This window comes from Pollachius pollachius, assembly GCF_949987615.1.
Source record: "Pollachius pollachius genome assembly, chromosome: 14".
Lineage (NCBI taxonomy): Eukaryota > Metazoa > Chordata > Actinopteri > Gadiformes > Gadidae > Pollachius > Pollachius pollachius.
Genome location: NC_136947.1, coordinates 9,985,346 through 10,010,345, shown reverse-complemented (window position 1 = coordinate 10,010,345; position 25,000 = coordinate 9,985,346). Strand labels below are relative to the sequence as shown.

The 25,000-nt window shown below is 49.2% G+C and overlaps 1 protein-coding gene across 1 annotated transcript in view; it reads left to right on the top strand.

Annotated features, from left to right (window-relative positions):
• Positions 1–6,150: 6,150 nt before the first annotated feature.
• LOC307086395 (neuropilin-1a-like) overlaps positions 6,151–25,000 on the top strand; it is a gene marked incomplete at its 3' end in the record, with an annotated part of 45,319 nt that continues 26,469 nt past the window's right edge. The window contains exons 1-2 of the mRNA XM_079751589.1: positions 6,151–6,730; positions 7,501–7,675. Coding sequence (XP_079607715.1) covers positions 6,643–6,730; positions 7,501–7,675 — 263 coding nt within the window. The 5' untranslated portion in view covers positions 6,151–6,642. The remainder of the gene's footprint in view (positions 6,731–7,500; positions 7,676–25,000) is intronic.

Genomic DNA, 25,000 nt, shown 5'->3' with positions numbered 1-25,000 from the left:
AGAGTGTGGGTCTGTGTCGTAGTGTAGAGTGTGGGTCTGTGCGTTGTGTAGAGTGTTGGTCTGTGCGTTGTGTAGAGTGTGGGTCTGTGCGTTGTGCAGAACGTGCAGAGTGTGGGTCTGTGCGTTGTGTAGAGTGTGGGTCTGTGCGTTGTGTAGAGTGTGGGTCTGTGCGTTGTGTAGAGTGTGTAGAGTGTGGATCTGTGCGTTGTGTAGAGTGTGGGTCTGTGCGTTGTGTACAGTGTGGGTTTGTGGTGTTGTGTAGAGTGTGGGTCTGTGCGTTGTGTAGAGTGTGGGTCTGTGCGTTGTGTAGAGTGTGGGTCTGTGCGTTTTGTAGAGTGTGGGTTTGTGCGTTGTGTAGAGTGTGTAGAGTGTGGATCTGTGCGTTGTGTAGAGTGTGGGTCTGTGCGTTGTGTACAGTGTGGGTTTGTGGTGTTGTGTAGAGTGTGGGTCTGTGCGTTGTGTAGAGTTTGGGTCTGTGCGTTGTGTAGAGTGTGGGTCTGTGCGTTGTGTAGAGTGTGGGTCTTTGCGTTGTGTAGAGTGTGGGTTTGTGGTGTTGTGTAGAGTGTGGGTTTGTGGTGTTGTGTAGAGTGTGGGTCTGTGCGTTGTGTAGAGTGTGGGTTTGTGGTGTTGTGTAGAGTGTTGGTCTGTGCGTTGTGTACAGTGTGGGTCTGTGCATTGTGTAGAGTGTGGGTCTGTGCGTTGTGTAGAGTGTGGGTTTGTGGTGTTGTGTAGAGTGTGGGTCAGGACGTTGTGTAGAGTGTGGGTCTTTGCGCTGTATAGAGTGTGGGTCTGTGCGTTGTGTAGAGTGTGGGTCTTTGCGTTGTGTAGAGTGTGGGTTTGCGGTGTTGTGCAGAGTGTGGGTTTGTGGTGTTGTGTAGAGTGTGGGTTTGTGGTGTTGTGCAGAGTGTGGGTTTGTGGTGTTGTGTAGAGTGTGGGTTTGTGGTGTTGTGTAGAGTTGTGTAGAGTGATGGTGTGTCTCGTTTCCTGTGTTTGTGTGTTAGCTCGCAGCGCGGTGCTGAGTCACCGTTGCCATATTGTGAGTGACTCATTAAATCACATTTTCTATCGTTAGTTCAGGGCTTCTCGTTTGGACCAAGTACGAGTGCGTGTGTGAAGTTATGAGGTTGTGTGTATCTGTACGGGGGTGTTCGTCTTGGGGTTTGGGTAATTGCGCATTGAGTGTGCGTGGCTGTGTTTGCGTGTGTGTCTATCTGTGTGTGTGTGTGTGTGTGTGTGAGAGAACATGTGATTGTGCAGTGTGTGTTTAAGTGTGCGTGTGCCTGTGTGAGAATGTGTGCGTGTGTGTATGTGTGTGATTGAGTGAGTGGGTGTGAGTCTGTGTGTGTGAGTGTGTGTGAGTGTGTCTGTGTGTGTAGGACAACTGATGAAACAAGCGTAAATATCATCTCTCTGAGTCGGAGCTGAATCACATTTGTGACAAGACTATGACTTCCTCTTCCTCCTCCACCTCCTCACTGCTATCAGGCCTTGAGTAAGAGACAACATATTCTCCTCCTCTTCTCCTAACCTGTTTTCTACTCCTCCCCTCCCTTCTTCTCCATCCCCCTTCTCCCCCTTTTCCCCATCCCTTCTCCTCTTCCCTCCAGTTCTTACCGGCTTCTTTCTTCTCCTCCTCACTCTTTTCTCCTATAATTTGTATCTTTCCTTCTGTTCTGCTCTCCTTCTCCTCCTCACTCCTCTTCTCTCCTCCTCTGTTCTTCTACTGTCTGCCTCGTGTCTTTCTCCCCCTCCTCCTCCTCCTCTTCATACTTCAACATATCTCTCCTCCTAACAAAAGTACACAGTACTCATTAAGTGAACTTAATGAATATGAATCAAACTTCATATTTATGTTCAGTTGTATCACAAAGGGGGAGGTATAATTATAGCATTGTATTTATGAATCATCCTCTTGGTGCATTGTAATATTTATCAGTTCCTATCTGCGGGACTTTTAATGTGACAAGTAATTGGGTGACTAAGTGTTAACCTGCGACTGTTTTTAAAAGCAGATCCTTTATGCGTTCTGCAATTCGTCATGAGGCACTACAGCACTGCTTTTCAGAATAAAAGCCTGTTTAACAAAGAAAGATTCCTCCACAGCCTAGGTCGACCGCAGACAGGAAAGTTTATTCTGCAACTCCTGAGGAAATTAAAAGTCAGGGAGAGACTTGTTTATTCTGCGCGGAACTTTGTAGTCTCGATAAATCACTCTTTCTATGGTTTATTGTGTAAAATAGGTTGAATTGCAACTACGATGTCATTCTGTGTGTGTATGTGTGTTTGTGTGTGTGTGTGTGTGTGTGTGTGTGTGTGTGTGTGTGTGTGCGCGTGTGTCTGTGTGTTTTGCATATAGATAGCATGAAGTACCTGCAGTACTGGTGTGTGTTTTCCGGTATCTCTGCTTTGCATAGAAGTACCAAATGAGGCTTGTGTGTGTGTGTTTGTGTGCGTGCGTGTGTGCACAATTATTATTTGTGTACATTATGTGTAATTGTTAACATGTGTCCCTGTGTATAAGTGTATGTTTGTTAGCGTGTTTGTGCATTCATAATAACAGACCTGTGTGTTTCCTGTATGTACGGTATACATGTTGCATGTCTAAATGCAGCTTGAGGCTATTGGCTAGGCCTGACACTAGCACACCGCTAACCACTCTTACTGCTGCGGTAGCATTTGGGCTAGCTGCAGCTAATGGGTCTGGGTGTGTGTGTGCGTGTGTGTGTGTGTGTGTGTGTGTGTGTGTGTGTGTGATCATGGATGTGTGAAGGTGTGTGTGTGTGTGCCCTTTGATGTGTGTGTGTATGTATGCACAAGTTGATGTGTGTGTGCGTGCGTGTATATTTGTGTGCACATGTGGATGCGTATGTGTTTGTTTGGCTGTCTGTAATTAAGGAGAAGGGCTATTATTGCACACATACCCGCCCGCCCCTGCCGTTTCACCCAGGACACACACGGCTGGAGGCGTGTGTGTGTGTGTGTTAATGTGTGTGTGTGTACAACCCAGGCATATCATTTTCTGCTTTCTGAGTTGGAAAAGAGAGGGAGGATGGGAGAGAATGAGAAAAAGGGAGAGTGAGAGGAAGAGATGGAGGGAGATATGGAGGGAGAGGGACATAGAGAGAGGTAGAGAGATCATTAATTTCAAACCAATCAAGCCATATTGTGTTTTTATCTTAACACAATCAGTCTCCACATCCCATCATAATAACTGATACCCTGATGGTGGTGTGAGCACGCCTACACAATGGACCTCTATTTTAAACATACTACAGACGGCTCGCCCCGACGCCGTGTGGAAATATACTTTTTGTCTTGTTGACTTGTGCCAAGTGTGTCAGAAACCTCCCACACACGTTTCCAAAAACTGATCTGCGTTGTAAGCCTGTCGTTATGATAGTCGTTACTTTCATCAGTATCTAATTGTATTATATATATTTGTATATATGTGTGTGTGTATATATTTCAGTTTATATATGTATGTATGCTTATTGCAATGCCAACAGATGTCAATAAAGTACAGACAAAACTTTTGTGAAGTCCCTAGACGTCTGAGAAAGCCTGAAAACTCTTTGATCCCAATCTGATTAAAATAGTAATTTAATCTGTGATCGTAAACGAATATGTGATTGGAACCACGAGGATTGGCACCTTTCCCCCTCTCGCTCACTCAGTTTCTCTCTCTCTCCCTAACTCTCTCTACCCCTCACTCACTCTCTCTCACTCTATCTCTCTCTACCCCTCCTCTATCTTTCGCTCTATCTCTTCCCCAATTTACTTGACCTTTACCTCGCTCCTCTCTCTCCCTCTATCTCTCTCTTCCCCTCCTCTCTCTCCCTCACGCACACTATCTCTCTCAACCTCTCTTCTAGTACTGTGGTCACATGATGAACGTTCAGCCAAACTATTTCTATTAGTAGTTGAGCGTTGACGTCTGACCTCACGTCAGCCCCCTGACCGCGTCGGTTTTCCACCTTGATGCTGCACTCCAAGTTCAAACATTCTCCGCCTCGTCTGCCTGGAGGCGGACCCTCCGAAGGGCGTCCAATCAGATCACAGCTCCAGAGGGCAGCCAATCAGATCACAGTTCCTTCAAACGATCTCAACACGTTTCTCCGTCCAGTCTCGTGGCCAACTCCGTTCTGAACGCCTGACGGAGTGCCGAAATGTTCGCTCGTCAAACATCTCGTCGTTGGTTTTATCGCTTGGTTCTAATATTACCTCTCTACCTCCTCCTCTCACGTACTCCAACTCCATCACTCTGCTGCTTCTGTCAATAACTTTTCTCTCCCCCTCTTTTATTTCCCGCCTTGTTTACTCCGTTGCCATGGTGACCCTGACTGCTAGCCCACCTCGTTCAGGGCGAACTGCCGCCAAGACCGCCACGGCTTCGCTTGAACGGAGCGGCGGTTAAGTTCCAGGCTCAAGGGCAAACTGCCTTGGAAAAATAACATTATCGTTCGCCGTGTTTTCAATTGCCGGCCTTGGCGTCTGTTTTTTATAAAGGCAGAATCAGAAGTTTCCCTGCAAGTTGTTTTTTATTTTTATTGATTTTTGTTTGAGCTAGCCGAGCAATGTTGCTTCTCGGTGTCTCGATTTGTTTACAAGGTGAAGTCAGGACAGTTTAAAATGAAATACGTTTTTTTTTTTTTGTAGGCTTACTGTACGTTGACCCTGAGGTCAAACTCTTTTAGTGTGTTAGCTAACACAACATCCACGCAAATCAATACATCCAGATTGGGTCCTTCACTTTGTTTTTATATATGTGCTCTCCTAACATGTTAGAGATGAAGAAGAGTCCTCTTCATCTTTAAGACTAGTCTAGTGCCACTTTTAAACCCCGGTTACAGCCTACTTTGTTGAATAAAGATATTACATTCAAAATAGAGGAGGTAGGACTACCTTTATGTCGCTGTGAACAGATTGTTAAAGAGCTGTTTCAGAAGAGAGACCCAATGGTTGGATTTTAAAAGGCGGTTTATTTTACACTCGAGTAAAAGCCATCAACGGGCAGGTCTTCATCAGCTCCCATCTGGTTTAAACCGGTCTACTTTCAGCTCCTCAAACCTCGTGACGAGGGTTAGCTAATGAACGGTTAATGGTTAACGGCTCTGAACGACCAGTTAAACAGTTTTGACGATCAGTTAAACCGTCTGAACGATTAGTTACAACTCCGGACGACCAGTTAAACCGTCGAGACGACCTTTACCTTTGCCAACTATCATTAATGAAAAAATATTTTGACCTTATGGTATCGTTTTTTCGGGCTAGGTAAGACTCTTGAGAGGTACATGTTCAACACATGGTTTATTCAGAGACACAAGGTCAACGAGCTTGCGTTCTGTAGGTAGTAAATGAATCCATGTTTTAATTGAGCAGGTAAACCTTCGGTCTGTTTTGGCTTTGGTGGAAAAGGCAAAGAGGCCATGTTTGTAGTGTCTGACTTATCTTCGATTCCATAAAACTGTAAATGGTGTGTTGATCCATCTTTGTGTAGAATAAGCTATTCATAACTGGTGTTAGAACTGCAAATGTATGGTCCAATGAGGTGCTGTTGTAAGCTTTAACCATGGGGTTTAAATAAAGCATAGACTAATAAATAATTGTATTATTTAATGTATACACAGGCGTGTTCTGGAATTTGTTTAATTTAATAACCTCAATGAAATATCTGAGGCGGGCGACCGTTGGTTTGAATGTGAGTTACTGTGTGCCTTGCTGAAAGGGGTTGTACACGGTGGTTTTATTAGATTTACTGAGCTGTGGATGTAGTGTAGGCTGAAGTGATTCAGAGCAGGGAGGGTCTCACTTCGAGGTTTACCGCTGAACGAGCGACACGTTTGTTTTTAAAAACCGCGTTTTCCCCTTAAAACGAGCGACAGGTTGTTTAAAACACGGGTCTCCTCGCTCCTGATTGAAGCCGTTGCGTCGGCGTGCGCGCGCAGAGGTTCCAGCCCTCCGCGCGGGGAGCGCGCGAGCGGCGCGTTGTTGTGTCAGTCGCTCTCGGAGTCTCGTGCAGTTCAGTCGTTCATTGGAGGTTCCGCGGTTTTTTTTTTCTAGTAGTTTGACGCTCGAGCAGCGCTGCGAGAGGCTTCTTCTGACGTTCATCCGCGCGCGACCAGACGGTTGCCGCACCAAGAGACCACCGGTTAACCAGGGGTGAGTTGGACTGGTAACGTGACCCACACCGGGAGTAGGACCACCGCTCCATCGCTGACCTCTCCCATCGTGTTCCACCGGCTGCCAGAGCAGAGGTGACCGAGTCATCGGTGTTCCTTCAGCCGGTAGTACAGCCGACCTCTCCGAGTCCACTCCGGCTTGCTGTCCGGGGGACTGGGCTTCTGAAGGCGGTCACTCTTGAGCGCAGAGCCGCTGAGTTTCTCCGGATCAGGGGGATTTTTCTTTCGACCGTTACCGTCTGTTGGAGACGTTTGGATTATCGGATTTCTTTTTTCCGGGGACCTCGCGAAGTTGTCCGCCGCCTGAGTGACGGGAGGACCGGCTGTGAGACACGAAGGATGCTGGTGACCAGCGCCGGCGTCTCGACTTAAACGCTCTACCGCGTCTCCTCAGCGTCTCAACCGGGCAGGCTCCGGAGCTCACCTCCTTTTCGTGTGAACGGACTACTGTCTGTGAGGAACCATGCTGGGGCTCCGCTGTCGGAGGGGGAGGCTTAGTGAATTCCTGTTGTTCCTTCTCGGCCGAGCCGTCCTCGTCTCGTCGCTCACAAGTAGGTCTAGCGGGGGTCTGAGGGGGTCTGCGGGACCCGGGGTGGGTCGTCACACCTCCCGGAGACCGGGGGCTTCTTGCATCATTTTGCAGCATTGTTGCCGCTCACCTGTCTTCCCCCCCGGGGCCGCTGGGCTGAATGGTGCTGGGCTTAGTGGTGCTGGTGGTGCTAGGGTTGCTGGGTGGTGTTGACTGGTGCTGGTGCCTGGTGGTGCTGGGTTGTGTTGACTGGTGCGAGTGGGACTGTTGGTGCTGGTTGGTGTTGACTGGTGCAAGTGGGACTGGTAGTGTTGGGTGGTGCTGCGCACCGTTCTGTAATAAAGGCTCTCCGTTGAACCAGACACTGATGTATGGTTCCCCGTGTGTCCGTCCCGCTCGTCTGTCATCTATCGACAGACAGAGCGGGGTTTCAGCCCGGGTTCTCAGCGCTCTAGCGCCATGTGTTCACGGACTGGAGCAACAGTCGTTGTGTTCAACAGCGCTGGGTGGGAGATGATTAGCGCACAGAGAACAGGGAGCCTCGTCCAGAGAGGACCACCAGCTAGTTGGTTCTGGTAGACAGGACTAGGACCAGCACCTAGTGGGTCCGGGTCCAGGGAAACATAACGGAGCTGCAGGGGCAGATGTTGCCATGCTGTTCCCTGAACCCTGAGCCGTGTCCCGGGTTAGGGGAGTCGGGTTAACGTGCGGGTGTGCGTTGGTCCCTGAACCCTGAGCCGTGTCCCGGGTTAGGGGAGTCGGGTTAACGTGCGGGTGTGTGTTGCTTTGCAGGGAATTGCGGACACAACATCTTCATCAACAGCGCGGACTACCTGACGTCGCCCGGGTACCCCGCCGCCTACCCGCCGTCCCAACAGTGCGCGTGGCACATCACGGCGCCCGAGCCCGGGCAGAAGATCCTGATCAACTTCAACCCGCACTTTGACCTGGAGGACAGAGAATGCAAGTAAGGGTCCATCTGCCTGTCTGTCTGTCTGTCTGTCTGTCTGTCTGTCTGTCTGTCTGCCTGTCTGCCTGTCTGTCTGTCTGTCTGTCTGTCTCGCTCTATCGCTTCTCGTACTATTTAACCCTCTCTCTTTTTATCTTTATGGCTTTGTCTTTCTCTGTTTGTCTCTTTCTCTCTTGAATACTCCGGTTTCACTCACACAGACACACACGCACACACACACACACACACAGACACACACACACGCGCGCCAATCTTACCCGGATACAATGATGTAGAACTACGCCCCCTGTTGGTCACTGTGACCACATCTTCTGTTTCGGAATTGAACGCCTCGGTATTGGTGGAGGATTGTTCCGATGACTCTCTCACTTTCACTCACTCTTTCTCTCCATCTATCTATTTTTTGTTCAGTTGTAATTGAGGTCAACTGTATAATTAAACTTATAGTGGAGATGTGTTGTCTAGACTCTCATCTAGACCACTGGCAACAGGCACACACACACACACACACACACACACACACACACACACACACACACACACACACACACACACACACACACACAGTAACAGTCGCTCCTCTGTCTGCCACCCCCCCAGGGGGGACCCACTGTGTGTTCAGGGCGGCCTCTATACGCAGCGTGTGTCTACTGCGTGGCGGTCCATCTCGTGGTCCAACAAGACCACCACAGCCGTGCTCTGGGTCGTGTTTCTTGGCCCAGACAGCCGCTCAGCTTCTCCAGGCCTGCTGCCTGACGTCTGGGTCAATTTTTCTTTATTATTGTATCTCCCCGTTCCACGGCGAGGCGTCGGGGAACGGGGCCACGCCACGGAGTTATGTTAACGCCCCGACCCGTACCTCCGGCACACCTGTCGCTGGGGCTGCCACAGACCTTACAGGGAAATGAACATAACGTTGTGAGGTTGGCCGAGTGTGTCACTCTGGGCCTGCCGTACGCTGTGTGTTGTGCTCGATACGCAGATGCAGACAGGAGAGTGAGAGTGAGGGAGTGGGTGGATGCATGTTGGTGGGCTTAGTTAGGGGAGCTACGTCTCTGGATTTGTCCTGGTGGTGGAGCTGTGACACCGCCCGCTGCTGCTTCACCTGTCCCACGTGGGGGCGAGCGGATGGAGTCCCTCCTGTCCTACCAGGATGGAGGGTAGGACGCTGGTTGATTGGTTGTCTTTGAATATCAGTTTTAATAGGACATGTCAGTGTTGAAGGAACATCTGTAGGTGCAAAGATGGAGTCATAGCAACATGTGATGGTCAGGTTGTAACGAGGTTAGGCTTGTAACATAATGTTGTACCTTCTAAAACCTGTTATTACAAGGCTTGGCCTTGGGGTGAACTGGTCTGGTACAATGGGTGACCTATGTCGACGTGTACTACTGGTGCAAGGGATTTACCAGTAACATACTGGGACAGGATTTGAACATGTACTGGTACAATGTTTAATTTGTTACACCATGTACTGGTACCAGATGTTGACTTGTTACAAAATGTAGTGTTTCAAAGTGTGTTACTTGTTTCTTGCCTAGCCCAGTGCAGGCTGTTCTTCAGGCTAGGTCGTGCTAGCATGTTACGTTAGCATGTACTTAAGCCGCTCAGTAAATCAGTCAGTTTGATTCATGCTCCATGGAGGGCTGTGTGGGCCAGAGTGAGCGTCCCTGGCTGCAGGGTTGTTATTCCTGGGCTGGAGACAAGCGCTCCAACTATTCCCTGAGCGCGGTGGCGACAGGCCTTCCCGCCGCACCGCAGCCCTGCTTACAAGAAACCCAAAACGCACACGCTAACCCACTCTCCAGCCGGACCACACAGACACAAGCAGAACCCGATACCGTCCTGAAAGAGAAGCTATCGGATGGACGCTCTCCCAGACCTCAACCCCGGTGTAAAACTCGACCCTGAGGGAAGGGAGAACGCCTCTCACAACAGGTATCTTCCATGCCTCAGTGCCTTTGAGCAACCAGGGGAAGCTAGCCTCCGTGGGGCTATTCCAGAGCGTGTACGCTAAGCAGAGAGAGAGAATACTTGTTTGTTTCTTGAATGAGCGCTGCATGTTTCTCAGGGGTTGGAAATGCTTCCAGAAAGCAGGTCAGAGCGACGCCGCCCGACCTCGTTTGTCTGACCGCTGCGCGACCCCTAGCTCGGTGGCTGACTTTGGTTTCCGGGCCCCCCGGTAGAGGGTCACGACCCCGCAGCTATACGATGTGTATCTCATTGCTGGGGTCGTAGTTCAACACACTGTAGGTGCGCAGAGATACATCATGGGTTCAATGCCTGGAGAGGAGCAATCTGCTAAGATGGATGGATCCGGTGTTGTTAAACGTGGGAGTGCCACGGTATAGTACAGCTATTAGTATAGCCAGTGTTGTGCCTGAATGCTCATTGAACGATAGTTCATGAACTCGTTCATATTTTGGGCGAACGTGAACTGAACGTACTGTATTACTGCCTGATGAACGTTGCTGTGAACTCGTTCATTCTGGTGTCTGTGAACGGCACGCTCACTCGGTTTAACTTCGTTCAATAGGGGAATTATTTGTTTATCAACACGGCGGATGTGCGCGCAGAATGATCACCAAAAGAAAATTTGTTTGACCGGTTGCCATGGTTATCTCCGTGTGGTTAATTTGTAGTTGCGGTGTTGTCAGCTTACTGTTACATTAAACTGTAATCAGAAAACGCGGTTATATGCTATAGACCTTATAGTATCTGTGGTATAAAGGCTGTGACGAATTTCAAATTATAAATATGTACATTTTATGTTGAAAGTATAGACCGTCGCGATTCCCATTGAAACGAATGGCGCAGTGATTATTCTTCAAAATGAGAGCTGCTAAATTGTGAAAAAATGAATTAAACTGTAATCAGACAAAGCGGTTATATGCTATAGACCCTAGAGTATCTGTGGTACAAAGGCTGGGACGAATTTCGAATTATAAATAAGTACAATCCATAACGTTAGCTCTCTGGCTCGATCAGCGGACTAGAATACCTCCTAGAATCATTGCTTGTTGGCCGGAAACGGAAAGGGGGGCTGTTTACTTTTGGTTCTAATCTGTTTGCTTGGTTCTCCATCCCAACAGTAGGGCTAGAACCGAGCGAAACGACTACAACCAAACGTGAACACCCCCCCCCCCCCCCCTTTCGTTTCCGGCCAACGAGCAATGAGTCTTCCAAAATAAATCAATGGGATTTACAAAATGCGCTAAATGTGCATTAAAACACGATAGAAACTGTATTTCGCTACGATACTTGATTCAACCACCCTATTTCATCCTAGACAAACCAGAAAGGGGGCTCAATGTTCAAAATACCGGAAAAATAATAATAGCTCACAGCAACATATTGAAAAAAAGAACTGTGAACTAGTATATTTTTGGAACTGTGAACTTAGTTCAAAATTTTGAATTATGAACATTTAACTGACTAGTTCATTTTAAAATTTGTGAACTGAATTTTGAACTAGTTCACGTATTCAGTGAACTTCCCCAACACTGAGTATAGCTATTATTTACTATCTAGTCTTGTAAATGGTAAATTGATCCATCCTTTATCCAAAGCGCTTTACAACATTGCCTCACATTTAACCGTTCATGCACACATTCACACACCGACGGCGGAGTCAGTCATGCAAGGCGACAGCCAGCTCGTCGGGAGCAGCGTCTTGCTCAGGGACACCTCAACACCCAGCCAGGGGGAGATGGGGATCGAACCAGCCAACCCCCTCTACCTCCTTAGGTATTGCCGCCCCCTTCTTGTAGCAGACTCTTTCCTCCGAAGCAACGTACAATCAGAATTTGTTTCTGGAACATGTCGTTAGGGAGCAGGAAGGGGTTAGGGCGTCTCGCTCTAGGACGGCTACACACTGGGAACACTTGGAATGGGACCAACGACTCCAGAACCACAGCACGTATCCACAGTGTGGCTCAGAGAGCCAGGCCTGGAACGAGGGAACAACAAAGAGCACGTGTGTGTGGACGTGGTCCAGGGGGGCCGGTTCCTCTCGTCAGAACAGAACCGGGATCGCCTCTCCGTCATGCCGCCCTGAAATAGAAACATGGCCGACGGGCGGCTGTCCCCCCAGACACGGAGTGCGCTCACTACAGCACCGGAGAGATGGGGGGGGGAAGAGGGGGGTGGTGGTCGCGGGTGGATAATTTAGAACATCTTTCAGCAGACTGTCTGGCCTCATTTCAGAGAGAGAGAGGGAGAGAGAGAGAGAGAGACGGAGGGGGAGAGAGAGAGAGAGAGACGGAGGGAGGGAGAAAGTGAGGAAAGAGACACAAAGAGAGAGGGATGAGAACATGTGTAGAGGACAGAGAGAAAGGGAGGGGATTAGAAAGGGTGGGAGGGAGGGTGGGTTGGGGGAGAAGAAAAGGGAGAAGGGGAGACGGAGAAGGGGGAGAATCTGAGGGAAGACTGATTGTTCCGTGGTACGTCCGCGGGCGGAATGCTCCAGAATTAGTCAAAGCATTTCCTTAAGTCACAGGACCTCACATGCAGAAACGCACACACGCACACACGCACACATGCACACACAAACATTCACAAACAGACACACACGCACATACACACACAAACATGCACAAACACAGACACACACACACAGACACAACCCCACGAACACGCACACACAGACACGCACACTGCATCGTGACAAACACATGCATATGCACGCACACAGATGCACCAAATCACAACACAAATGCACACATGCATACCACATCGCACTAGCACACACCCACTCACACACACACGCACCTGCCATACCACATACTATCATCACCTTCACAAATATTAATGCACGTACGTACACCCATGCACACACTCATACATGCACTGGCACACACACATCGCATCATAGCGCGCAAACATGTATTTTACAATTGGATAATTAAACAATGTTAACAGCTTTTGGCGGTTGTGTGTAGTGAAGCTTTGCTAACTGTTGCCATTCCAATAGCTAACTGTTGCTATTCTGAGAGATAACTTTAGCTATTCGGACAGCTTGCTAAAAATATTCCGCTCACTCTCCTGAACGCTAACTGTTGCTATTTTGATAGCTAACTTTGGTCATCTGCTAACTGTTGCTATACTGAGAGCTTACTATCGCTAATCCGATTGCTATTCTGCTAACTCTTGCTATTCTGAGAGATAACTGTTGCTATTTTGCTAACTGCTACTATTCTGAGAGCTAACTGTTGCTATTCCGCTAACTTTTGCTATTCTGAGAGCTAACTGTTGCTATTCCGCTAAACTGTTGCTATTCTAAGAGCTACCCATTGCTATCCTGCAAACTGTTTCTATTCCCAGAGGTAACCGTTGCCATTCAGATGGCTAACCATTGCTATTCCACTAACTGTTGCTATTCCGCTAACTGCCGCTATTCTGAAAGTTAACTGTCGCTGTTCTGAGCACTGTCTGCCATTAAGTCCTGAATAGGCTATTGGAATGAGTTATGAATTATACATCACCAAAGGATATGTTATGATGGTTTCAGCTAAGATAAGATAGCACTTTATTAATCCCAGATGGGCGATGTGAGTGGGGAGACTCATTTAGAACCAGGAATGAGGAACGTCTTCCGGTTCCCCCAGGACATCAGGATGTTCCCATGTCAGTCTTGAGGCAGTCGTACTCCCTCTCATCTTTCATGTTGTACATGAAACCCATAATGTAAAAGAAGGGTTTTAAATTGGATCGTTCTATGTTTTGCATTAAAATTCTACATTTCGAGATCGCACATTGTCCGTTTCACATTGTATACTTTACTTCGGTAGGGGTACATTCTGTGTTTTAAATCGTCCACTTTATGTTGGTAGGGGTACATTCCGTGTTTTACATCATACACGTTGTCGGTAGGGGTACATTCCGTGTTCTAAATCGTCCACTTTATGTCGGTAGCAGTACATTCCATGTTTTACATCATACACTTTATAGTCTGTAGCAGTCCATTCTTTGTTTTAAATGGTACACTGACTGTGGTTTGAATCGTACGTCTATGTTGTAACTCTTACAGTCTATGTTCTCAGTGGTACATTCTACGTAGCGTGTTCAAACATAAGAGGACGCTAGATCTGCTCTTTCCTCCACCAGACCGAGGTTCAGCCAAACACACCGGAATTACATTTTTCTCCAGCGCAAACATTCCTCTTGAGTCTCAGACACATTGAAAAGATGATGGTTCCTCACTCTCTCTCTCTCTCTCTGTCTCCCTCTCTCCCTCTGTCTCTTTCTCTTTGTCTCTCTCTCTCTTTCTCGCTCTCTCTCTCTCTCTCTCTCTCTCTCTCTCTCTTTCTGCGGCTTAGCGTAGCCTCCTCGGTTGGGTTTGTCTTAGTCATAGCGGCGCTCCGGTTCTTTCCACCAGTTTCTTTCCAGAGGTCTTTTTCTCCTCCCCATGACTAGACTCAACGGCTCAGCTAAATAAACGTCTGTTTGCGTTTTTTATTCTTAGCATTCTTCTTCCTTTAGGAAGTCTGGTAGCGGTTGGCCCTCGGAAAGACAGAGGATTATTTTTATGAGCCGTTTCTGTCACAATTACCCGCCCTCGCCTTGAGTCACAGGGAAGAGGTTTGAAGTTTGTCAGAACAAAAGGGATCCGCTGGTTCTCACACTGGAATCTGTTCCAGTCCCACAGAGAACCTTTGTTTACCGACTGTAGCGCAATGGAACTGATGTTCAGTAGACTCCCATCAACCTCATCTGATAACTGATGAGTTATTAATGAGATATTAAGATTCAGCTATAGAGAATTGCAGCCTAACAAAGGACACAGAGGCACCGTCAAATCTTTCAGTGTTAATTGTAGTTTTACAGTCTTAAATGATTAATTTATGTCAGATTAATCGCCATAACTAATCCTAGATCCTTTCATGGGAAATGTGCTCTCTCTCTCTCTCTCTCTCTCTTGCTCTCGCTCTTGCTCTCTTTCTCGCACACACTCACACACTCCAGGCTCCCGGAGTGTGTGAAATTAGCTGCTGTCCATGAGTGTGCTTGCTTGTGTGTGCATGTGCACATGTGTGTGCGTTTCTGTATGTTTGTGTGTCGAGCAATAGGTTTGTGTGTTGAGAAATAGCAATTGTGTTTGGCTGTATTATTAGCTCACCCTGAGTCTTCTTCGCTTCGCTCTACTGCCGAATGCTAAATAAGGCAGAGACCCCCCGCCTACTCCCTCCCCCCCGCGCACACCACCATCACCTCCATCTCGGGTGTCCACAGGATGTTGGGAAACTCTGTGGGAGCTCCCTATCTATGTTTCCTGGGGGGAGATGGAGGGGTGGAGGGGCTTGTAGAGGAGAGATGGAGGGGAGGGGAAAGGAAAGGGGAAAAGGGGATTGGGGTCGAGCATGGGGGTCGAGCATGGGGGAGAGGGGATGAGAGGAGGCGGAGCAGGAGGTTGAGAAGGAGGTGGAGGAGGCGATGGATGCAGCAGAGGGTTAGGGAGGAAAAGGTGTAAGAGGAGGAGAGGGAGGGTCAGGGAGAGAGGAGGAGGTTGTGGAGGAGCTGGATGCAGGAGAGAATGCGGGGGAAAGCGGGGGAGCAAGAAAACAAACAAGGGGTGAATGAGAGGATAGACGGGAGAGGGACATATTCTGGAGGAACCCGGGAAAAGGGAGAGTGAAATCAGAGAGTGATAGATGAAGACAGAAAGGAGTGGTGACCGCTGCCCTCGCCTCCCTCAAATTACTCAAATTAGTCACTTCCTGCTGTCTCCACCCTCCTCTCTCCTCCTCCACCCTCCTCTCCTCCTCCACCCCTCCTCTCTCCTCCTCCACCCATCTCTCCTCCTCCACCCTCCTCTCCCCTTCACCCTCCTCTCTCCTCCTCCACCCTCCTCTCCCCTCCTCCACCCTCCTCTCCTCCTCCACCCCTCCTCTCTCCTCCTCCACCCTCCTCTCCTCCTCCACCCCTCCTCTCTCCTCCTCCACCCCTCCTCTCTCCTCCTCCACCCACCTCTCTCCTCCTCCACCCTCCTCTCCTCCTCCACCCCTCCTCTCTCCTCCTCCATCCCTCCTCTCTCCTCCTCCACCCTCCTCTCTCCTCCTCCACCCTCCTCTCCTCCTCCACCCCTCCTCTCTCCTCCTCCATCCCTCCTCTCTCCTCCTCCACCCCTCCTCTCTCCTCCTCCACCCTCCTCTCTCCTCCTCCACCCCTCCTCTCTCCTCCTCCACCCTCTTCTCCTCCTCCACCCCTCCTCCCTCCTCTTCCACCCCTCCTTTCCTCCTCCAGCCCTCCTCTCTCCTCCTCCACCCTCCTCTCCTCCTCCACCCCTCCTCTCTCCTCCTCCACCCTCCTCTCTCCTCCTCCACCCTCCTCTCTCCTCCTCCACCCTCCTCTCTCCTCCTCCAGCCCTCCTCTCCTTCTCCACCCCTCCTCTCTCCTCCTCCACCCTCTCTCCTCCTCCACCCTCCTCTCTCCTCCTCCACCCCTCCTCTCTCCTCCTCCACCCCTACTTTCTCCTCCTCCACCCTCCTCTCTCCTCCTCCACCCTCCTTTCTCCTCCTCCACCCTCCTCTCTCCTCCTCCAGCCCTCCTCTCTCCTCCTCCACCCTCCTCTCTCCTCCTCCACCCCTCCTCTCTCCTCCTCCACCCTCTTCTCCTCCACCCCTCCTCTCTCCTCTTCCACCCCTCCTTTCCTCCTCCAGCCCTCCTCTCTCCTCCTCCACCCCTCCTCTCTCCTCCTCCACCCCTCCTCTCTCCTCCTCCACCCCTCCTCTCTCCTCCTCCACCCTCTTCTCCTCCTCCACCCCTCCTCTCTCCTCCTCCACCCCTCCTCTCTCCTCCTCCACCCTCTTCTCCTCCACCCCTCCTCTCTCCTCCTCCACCCCTCCTCTCTCCTCCTCCACCCTCTTCTCCTCCTCCACCCCTCCTCTCTCCTCCTCCACCCCTCCTCTCTCCTCCTCCACCCTCTTTTCCTCCACCCCTCCTCTCTCCTCCTCCACCCCTCCTCTCTCCTCCTCCACCCTCTTCTCCTCCTCCACCCCTCCTCTCTCCTCCTCTATCCCTCCTCTCTCCTCCTCCACCCCTCCTCTCTCTCTTCACTCATTCATCCTTGCAGTTATTTGCAAGGAATCTATATTTCTTCCTTGTCCTCCATATGCTCTCTCTCTCTCATTCCCTTTTCCTGTTGGTCTCCTTGTTGGATAAACAGAACTTGAACTCTCAACTTAAAGCAATCTGGACCAATGGGAATCACATGGAGGAGGGAGAGAGGGAGAGGGAGAGGGAGAGGAGGAGAGAGGGAGAGAGGGAGAGGGAGAGGGAGAGAGGGAGGGGGGTGGAGAGGGAGATGTTGTTTTTGGACGGTGTTAGCGGTGGCTCAGGGATTTCGGGGCACATCTTGGATCAGAGACGTCCGTGAGACTGATGCTGACCAGGTGACGCCCGTCCCCAGCAGCAAATATTTATCTCTGGGGGGAGGGACCTCTGACACACACTCTGAGCTGCTGTCTCTGAGGAGAGACGCATTTAGAGCGGGATGATCATCTGGTCTGTTGTGGTGCTGGGAGCACTGTTTTCAGCACGGCAACACATGGGAGCACACACACGCACACACACACACACACATATACTCATATACACACATGGGAGCAAGCACATCCACACACAAATACACACGCACATACACAAATGCATGCACGCACGCACGCACTTACACACACAAACATACACCAATAGACATGCACACACACACACTGAAAAACATGCACACACACAAACCCAAACACTGTGGAATACAAACACATGCACACGTACATTTACCAGCACACACACACACACACACACACACACACATACACACCTGCAAACTATGAAACACTGACACATTTACACATAAATCTAAACGCATGCAAGAACGTAAGCCCACACATAAACACACACACACACACACACACACACACACACACACACACACAACATACAAGTATGAACTATATTCATACAACCCTTGCACTCTGGCAGACATAAGTAAACATTTATGTACACACATTGTGTCACACACACATTGTGACACATGCACACACACACACACACAAACACACACACATACACAAACACACAAGTACCATATCCACACAACGCTGGCAGACATACATAAGTAAACATATGGACATTTATGTACACACATTGTGTCACATACACATTGTGACACAAGGACACGTACGCACACACACATGCACACACACACAAACACACACATATCACACAAACGAAAACACATGTCGGATTAAGATCTTTAACTGGCAGATTAATGAGAGAGAGTTGGGGTGGGGGGTGTCAGTCTCTCCCTCTCTCGCTCTCGCTCTCTCTCTCTCTCTCTCTCTCTCTCTCTCTCTCTATCTCTCTCTCTCTCACTCTCTCCCACACAGCTGAACTCTCTCAGTAACACTGACCAGATGTTTCAGTGGAGCGGCCCGTGAACAGCCCCCGCTCCGCACATCGAATAGCTAACTGCTATTTAAAGGGAGCTACAGTTAGCAGCTAGCTGGATGCCTTTTAAAGGGAGCTACAGTTAGCAGCTAGCTACCTGCCTTTTAAAGGAAGCTACAGTTAGCAGCTAGCTAGCTGCCTTTTCAAGGGAGCTAAAGTTAGTAGCTTGCTATTTTTGTTCTAAGGAGAATGCTTTCAGAAACAGACAGATGAATGGATGAACGTCTTCAAACCTTCACACAAACACGCATAGCCTACATTTGTTTGTCTGTTTATCTCATCACACAGAAAGCTAATATGTTATCTTAGCGCCTCAAAGAAAACCTCTGGTGTATCACTAGCAGAGCCTCCGTAGGGGTCACCCCAGAGGGGTCAAAAGGCTTCGTCAGGGTCCCTACAGAGGGGTCAGAGGTCGTTGTGAGGGGCAGGCTGAGTGTAGAGGATGGGGCGCGCCGTAGGCTCTGTCTTCTGCTCGCGGACCACAGAGGGCCTGGACCTGGTCCAAGATGGACGCCTGCGGTAGCGCGGCCCTGGTAGGAACAAGAGGTGTGTGTGTTCTAACAATGAGGAGAAGGAGCAGCAGGAGCACGCCTCAGACCTCCCAAAGACTCTACACAATAGACACAGCTGTAGGGATGGACACACACACACACGCAAACACACACGTACACTCAAACTGTGGAACAATGAACTCAGTGCTTTCGACGGACTGAGGTCTACTTCCACACACGTTCTCTCACACACACGCACACACACGCACACACACATGCATGCACATAAACACACAGACACACACACACACAATCCGACCCAGCCAGCCAGTGTGTGCGCGTGTGTGTGTGAGGTTATTAGAAGTGTGTGTGGAGGACAAAGCAGCTCCACTTATAGTCACAACAAAAACACACAGACGACACTTCTCATTGAATGAGTCACCCGGGCCTGTCTGGCTGTCTCTCAGTCTGTCTGTCTCTCTGTCTGTCTCTCTCTCTCTGTGGTAGTGGTGGAGGCCTTTGAATGAACAATGAGAGCATAAAGTTTGAACCGAGACAAACAAAGATAGACAGTAAGTGTGTGTGTGTGTGTGTGTTTACAGCCCGCTTATTGAAATCACATGTTTTTGGTGATGCTCTGGTGAAAGAGGAAGAGTGTGTGTGTGGGTGTGTGTGTGTGTGTGTCGGGGGGGGGTGATGAGAGAGAGAGAGAGAGAGAGAGAGACAGAGAGGCTGTCGGTGCTTGTGGCATGTTTAATAAGTTACTGTATACGTAGCGGAGAACAGCCTGAGCCTGGAGTCAGACCTATCTCACTGATGCTCCGGCCGTACAGTAGATATTAATCGAGAGAAATTATAAATCCTAAACAATAAATAACAAGTCCTGACATTGCTGTGGACGACAGATTACTGGTCCTGTCTGTTCTGAACAGACACATCGTGTCGCAGTGAGTCTGAACTAGAGATAGGCCGATGTTTTTTTCAGGGCCGATACCAATACCGATTATTAGCAGTCAAGGGGGCCGATAACCGATATTTGGAGCTGATATTAATTTACAGAGAAAGGGAAAATATTGTCAAAATTTTGAATAATACAAACTCCAACACTTAACTTAATTTAAATGCCTTTAAGCATATGTTTAATAAACACAACAGCTTATCAGATTTGCAACATAACACAATTTAAACAAATAAATGGCTCCCATAAATGTTCCTGAGCTGAACTGAAATGTTAATCTTTTCCTTATCTTTCTTTTAAGTTTAAACAAAAACAAAAAGTGCAGGGTGTTCTAATGAAGTTAACTGAACATTTAAATAAATAAATAGTTCCCTAGTTAAACAGCCATTATTTCCCGACAGTTTTCTCTCAGACAGACGGTGCTTTGCTGTCAGTTTCTGCACTTTCTCATGTGGCTTACACACACACACACACACACACACACACACACACACACACAAACACACTGTTCTCTAGCCATCCCCTCATCGTGCTTCCCTGCAATAAAACAAACTCTCCTTCCTCCTCTCTCTCTCTCTCTCTCTCTCTCTCTCTCTCTCTCTCACTCTCTCTCTCTCTTTCTCTCTATCTCTCTATCTCTCTCTCTCTCTCTCCTCTCTCACACACACACACACACTTCTTACTTTTATCATCTATTTCCTTATCAATATTATCAGCAACCTTCTTTCAAGTGATTAAACCGTTAAAAAACACTAAATAGCCTACAGCATCTTCACTTAAATAATCAGTGTTTATCATAGGAACAGACAGCTGCTGCTAACGTATTGGGCCTCACAGTAACATTAGTAGTCGTGAGTTGTAGAGTTTCGCTACAGTCTGCTGAGCGTCTTGAGCCAGAGAAGGAGAAGGCGGACCGCTGGGCTAACGTTACGCTAAAAGCTAATCAGCCTTCACTTTAAAGCCTAAGGGCTCGAGGGGTCTCCGTGGTTACGCAGTTGGATAGCGCATTACGCAGTTGTAGAAGTATAACCACCGCTTAACGTGCTTCCCTGCAATAAAACTGGACTGAATTAAGTTTATTAGGTTTTTACTCTCTCACTCTCACGCAGACCTCTACTATCACGGACTATTTCCATATCGATATTATCAGCAACCTTGTTTTGAGTGATTAACAGGCATGCTTGGACGGACTGCAAGCGAGCAGAGCTGCCGCTTATGTTTATATAACGTTAATGGGCCCACAGTAATGTTACTAGTAGTTGTGAGTTGTAGAGGACTGGGATGTTTATTACAATTTCGGGAGAGTCTGCTGCCTTACCTCGAAACCAAAACTTTTTCTCCTCTCCGCCGTGTGTATGTGAGCACTGTGCATGCACAGCTTTCACTGCTGATTGGCTGTTACCCGTCGTGGCTCTGCGTGTAACCAGAGCGTGTAACCAATCAGATGGTGCTGTGGGTGGGACAATGCTGGAGACAGCGTAGCGACAGCAGATAGAGAGGCGCGGCTGCATCAGAGCCAAAATAACCCAGTTTTAAATTGATCTCTTATCGGCCGTCGGATCCCTAGTCTGAACCCCTGGGAACATGGCTCTTGGGGATTGCTTCCCTTATTTCTCAGTAAAACAGCAAATCCTGCTGACTTCACACCGACTCCGTTCTCTGGCTGCCCCAGGCAGGATACTAACAGGCAGCCGACACCTGGGTTCAACCCCTATTCTGTGGGACTATGAGCCTCCTCTCTCCCCTGCTCCTTCTCCTCCTCTCTGTCCTTATGCTCCACCTCCTCTGCCTTCTCCTCCTTTCTCTCCCCTTCTCCACCTCTTCCTTCTCCACTTCCTCACTCTCTCCTCTTCCTGCTCCTCTCTCTCTCTCTCTCTCTCTCTTTCTCTCTCTTTCTCTCTCTCTCTCTCACACCCTACTCTACTCTACTATACTCTTCGCTCTCTCCTCTCCTCTACTCTTCTCTCTACTCCTCTCTCTCCTTCTCTTCCTTCTCCTCCTCTTCCTCTCTCTCTCCTCCTCTTCCTTCTCCTCCTCTCTCTCTCCTCCTCTCTCCCTCCTCCTCTTCGATCAGACCCTCCTCCTCTCTCTCTAGTGGATCATCAATGACCCAGAGTCGTAGCGGGTTCGTTGAAGCAGCCGTCTGTCACCCTGACCTGTAACATGTTGCTTCAGTTTTGGCGAGGTGGACTTAACCGTCGGAAACGGCCCTGTGGGCTACGCTAGTGATGGAGAGACACAAGGCTATGATAGTGGCCTTCAGATGTCTGAGAGAGGGAAGTGTGACAAACTTTGTGTGTACGTGCATATCTATGCGTGTGTTTGCTACGTACTGTGTGTGTATATATACATGTTTTATTGTGTGTGTGTTTCTGTGTGTGTTCTTTGTGTCTGTGTATATACACAAACATTGTGTGTGTGTGTGTGTGTTATGCACTGTGTGTGTGAACATGTGTGAATGTGCGTGTGAGTGTGTAGTTCACAGCTCTGCTCCAGACCATCTGGGTGGTTCTAGCCGGTTCTAATTTTAGGGTCTGGGGGGCCGGCGTTGTGATCTCCGGTGCGTAGCGGCACGACCAGGACCATCTGGACTGGTCCGCCGTCTGCCAGCCCCTCCGTGTCGGGGCCCAGGGGGACTGCACCGGAACCACGTTGGCCGGGCACAGCTCGGTCCGGTCCGGCCAAGTGACGGTCCAGGGGGTCCGGTCCGCACCGGACTAGACCGTAGTGGGCCCAGGAGGACTCTGGACTCTAGCCCACCATGGAGGTCCGCTACTGAATGTGTTCAGCTGTCTGGGAGCGTCCAGCGGTGGCTGGACGCCGTGGTGGGGCTACTGCTGGGGCTCGGTTGCCGTTGCAACATGCCCCGTGGCGCCGAATGGGCGTCAAGCTAAACGCGTGCCGCAAAACACGGAGACGGTTACTGGATTACTGGAAAGGATTCGAACGGGAGGGGGGGAATCCACACTATATGTGTTGTTGGTTTTCCTCAGAGGATTAGGTTGTGTGTCTGCTCTCTCTGTGTGTGTGTTTTGTGTGCGAGTGTGCAGAGGTTGCACACAATGTAGCCCAGAGGTTGTCCAATCGATAGCAGCAGTATCAATGCGGACCAATCAGAGAGAGCAAAAAAAGATATAGCTCAGGCTGGCCGCTGTCACTCCAGGTTTTAAAGCTTCCCTCGGGCTTGGAGACGATGTGAGCACCCAGTGAATCTGAATGACAGGGTGAGGGACTTTTAGCTTTAGTTACATGAATAGAATACCGGATTGTGAGGGCTTTCACTTGCACGTTCTAGAAGTAATGTTATTCTAAGAAGGGGAGAGGCATAGAGGTCAAGAGAGAGGAGGAGGATGAGAGGAAGAGAGAGAGGAGAAGAGAGTGGAGAAGGAGAAGGGGAGAGAGGAAGAGAGAGGAGAAGAGGAGAAGGAGGACAGAGAGGAGAAGGAGCTGGGGCGAGCGGAGGAGGACATGAGGAGAAGAGAGGAGGTAGAGGAGAAGGAGAGGGAGGAGAGAGAAAAGTGAGAACCTAGGGAATCTGAATGACAGGGTGAGTGACTTTTAGCTGTAGTTACATGAATATACATTAACATAATTGGGGGGGCTTTCACTGGAACCTCCTCGTAGTAGTGTTGTTCAGAATGAATGAGTGTGTTGGCCGTTATACAATCAAGGTTTCCCAGAACAGGATGGGAAACAGCAACGTCAAACTGCACACCCTTAAAATATCAAACCCCCCCGAACAAATTTGTGGAATTTGGTAATTTCCTGTTTTGCCCGACCCACTTTCAGTTCCTCACTGCTTATCTGCTGCTTCTTATCTGCTGTTAGGCTGTGTGTGTCGGGATAAGGAGCATGAATCAAAAGGTTGTGCTCCTCTCTATTTTTACACTCTACGTGTTGCGTGACTCCTGTGTGCGATCACCTGTGGTTCAGCGTGCTGAACAATGCGTTGCGTGGCGGTAAACAAGCTATGTTTAGAGCCACTTCCCCATTCTTCAGGATGTGCGATTCGATTCTCAGATGCTTCTGCCAGTTACCAACACAACCAAGACCTTGTTTACCACGCCGACGTCTGTAATAGGCCGCCGTTATGCTATCAGAGGGGAGAGCATGGCTATCACATGACAGGACTAGCGTATGTGTTTTCTGGGGTGGACTAATTCAGTTTGAGTCAGGTCGTAGTTGACTCCCCCAAACGGTTATAAGACAGCTGGGGGGCAATAATAGTTTATTGTCAGAGCATCTGTGTGTGCCGTGGTCTGTCCACAACTCTGGGAGGATGTAAGCAATTATGCTGGGATAGGACCACATGAACATAAGGGATTGTCAGTGTCAGGTTGTGAGGGTTGGAAGCGACGCACAATGATCCTTTTCTGTTCTGCAAAACCTTTTCTGAATCGAATTCGTTCCAGGGTTTCTGGGCGACGTTCAGAGGTGAACATGTGGCGGTTAAACTTGTGTAGCACTCACCTCTGTAAGCAGTATTTACATATCAGTCACTTTCGTGCTCTTAAAACATGTGGACTTTGAATGTAGTCGCGGTGGATGTACGTTATTAATCCCAGATGGGGAGTTCAGGAATGCTAGAGATTTAAAGCGGTTAGCCAGGGAGAGGGAGTAGAGTGTAGGGAGTGTCAGAGGGAGAGGGAGAGGGAGGAGGAGGTGGAGGAATCGCCTCCTGGGCCGGGGTGGGCGTCGCGGGAGGTGGACCTAACGACAGCTTTAAGCGCCGCTCTATAAACGCGGGGGTGATGCCTTTCAGATGCTACGTGTTCAGGGCGCCGCGGGGGGCTAACAATGAAACACAGTGCAGCTAGCATGTTAATGAGCTAGCCCGTGAAACGCTAACAGACTGGAGACGTTTAGTGGACGGTTTAATGACTGCAGCGCAGACGGTGACTTTGTTGAAACTTTTCCTTTATTGTCTAACTTGGTGTTAATTACTGGAGCTCACTTGCGAGTTGAAAAAGTAAAAGCCCCTTTTGAGTAAATAAAGGCAAACTTGTGGGATGGCTAATTGTTACGAGGCCGTGCTTCTATTTATGGCTGGAATCGACTGGTTCAGGGCCGGCATGCAGAGAAACAGGGACTTTTACTTTGTCGAGACGTGAATTGTCCACAGCTTAACTTGTTTTGTTGGGTAGTGGGGGATTATACTGGCTTGGGCGGCCTCTTGTTAGAGCTGACTCTTGTTGTGAAGGCGTTAACTTGCTACATGTTTTCGTAAGAACTCCCACTAACGACGTCTGATGGGAAAGTAAACATCTGCAATTTAGTTCCCACATAAATTTGGTAGCGGTTTTATGTTGCCCTTGAGCAAGGCGTCTGCGTGGACAGCTGGTTCACACGGAAGTGTTTGAAGAAATGAAAGTTGTGAGACGACGCAGAAGGAGTGGAATGGTTTACTTAACGAGTGGGAAAGTCTGTTTC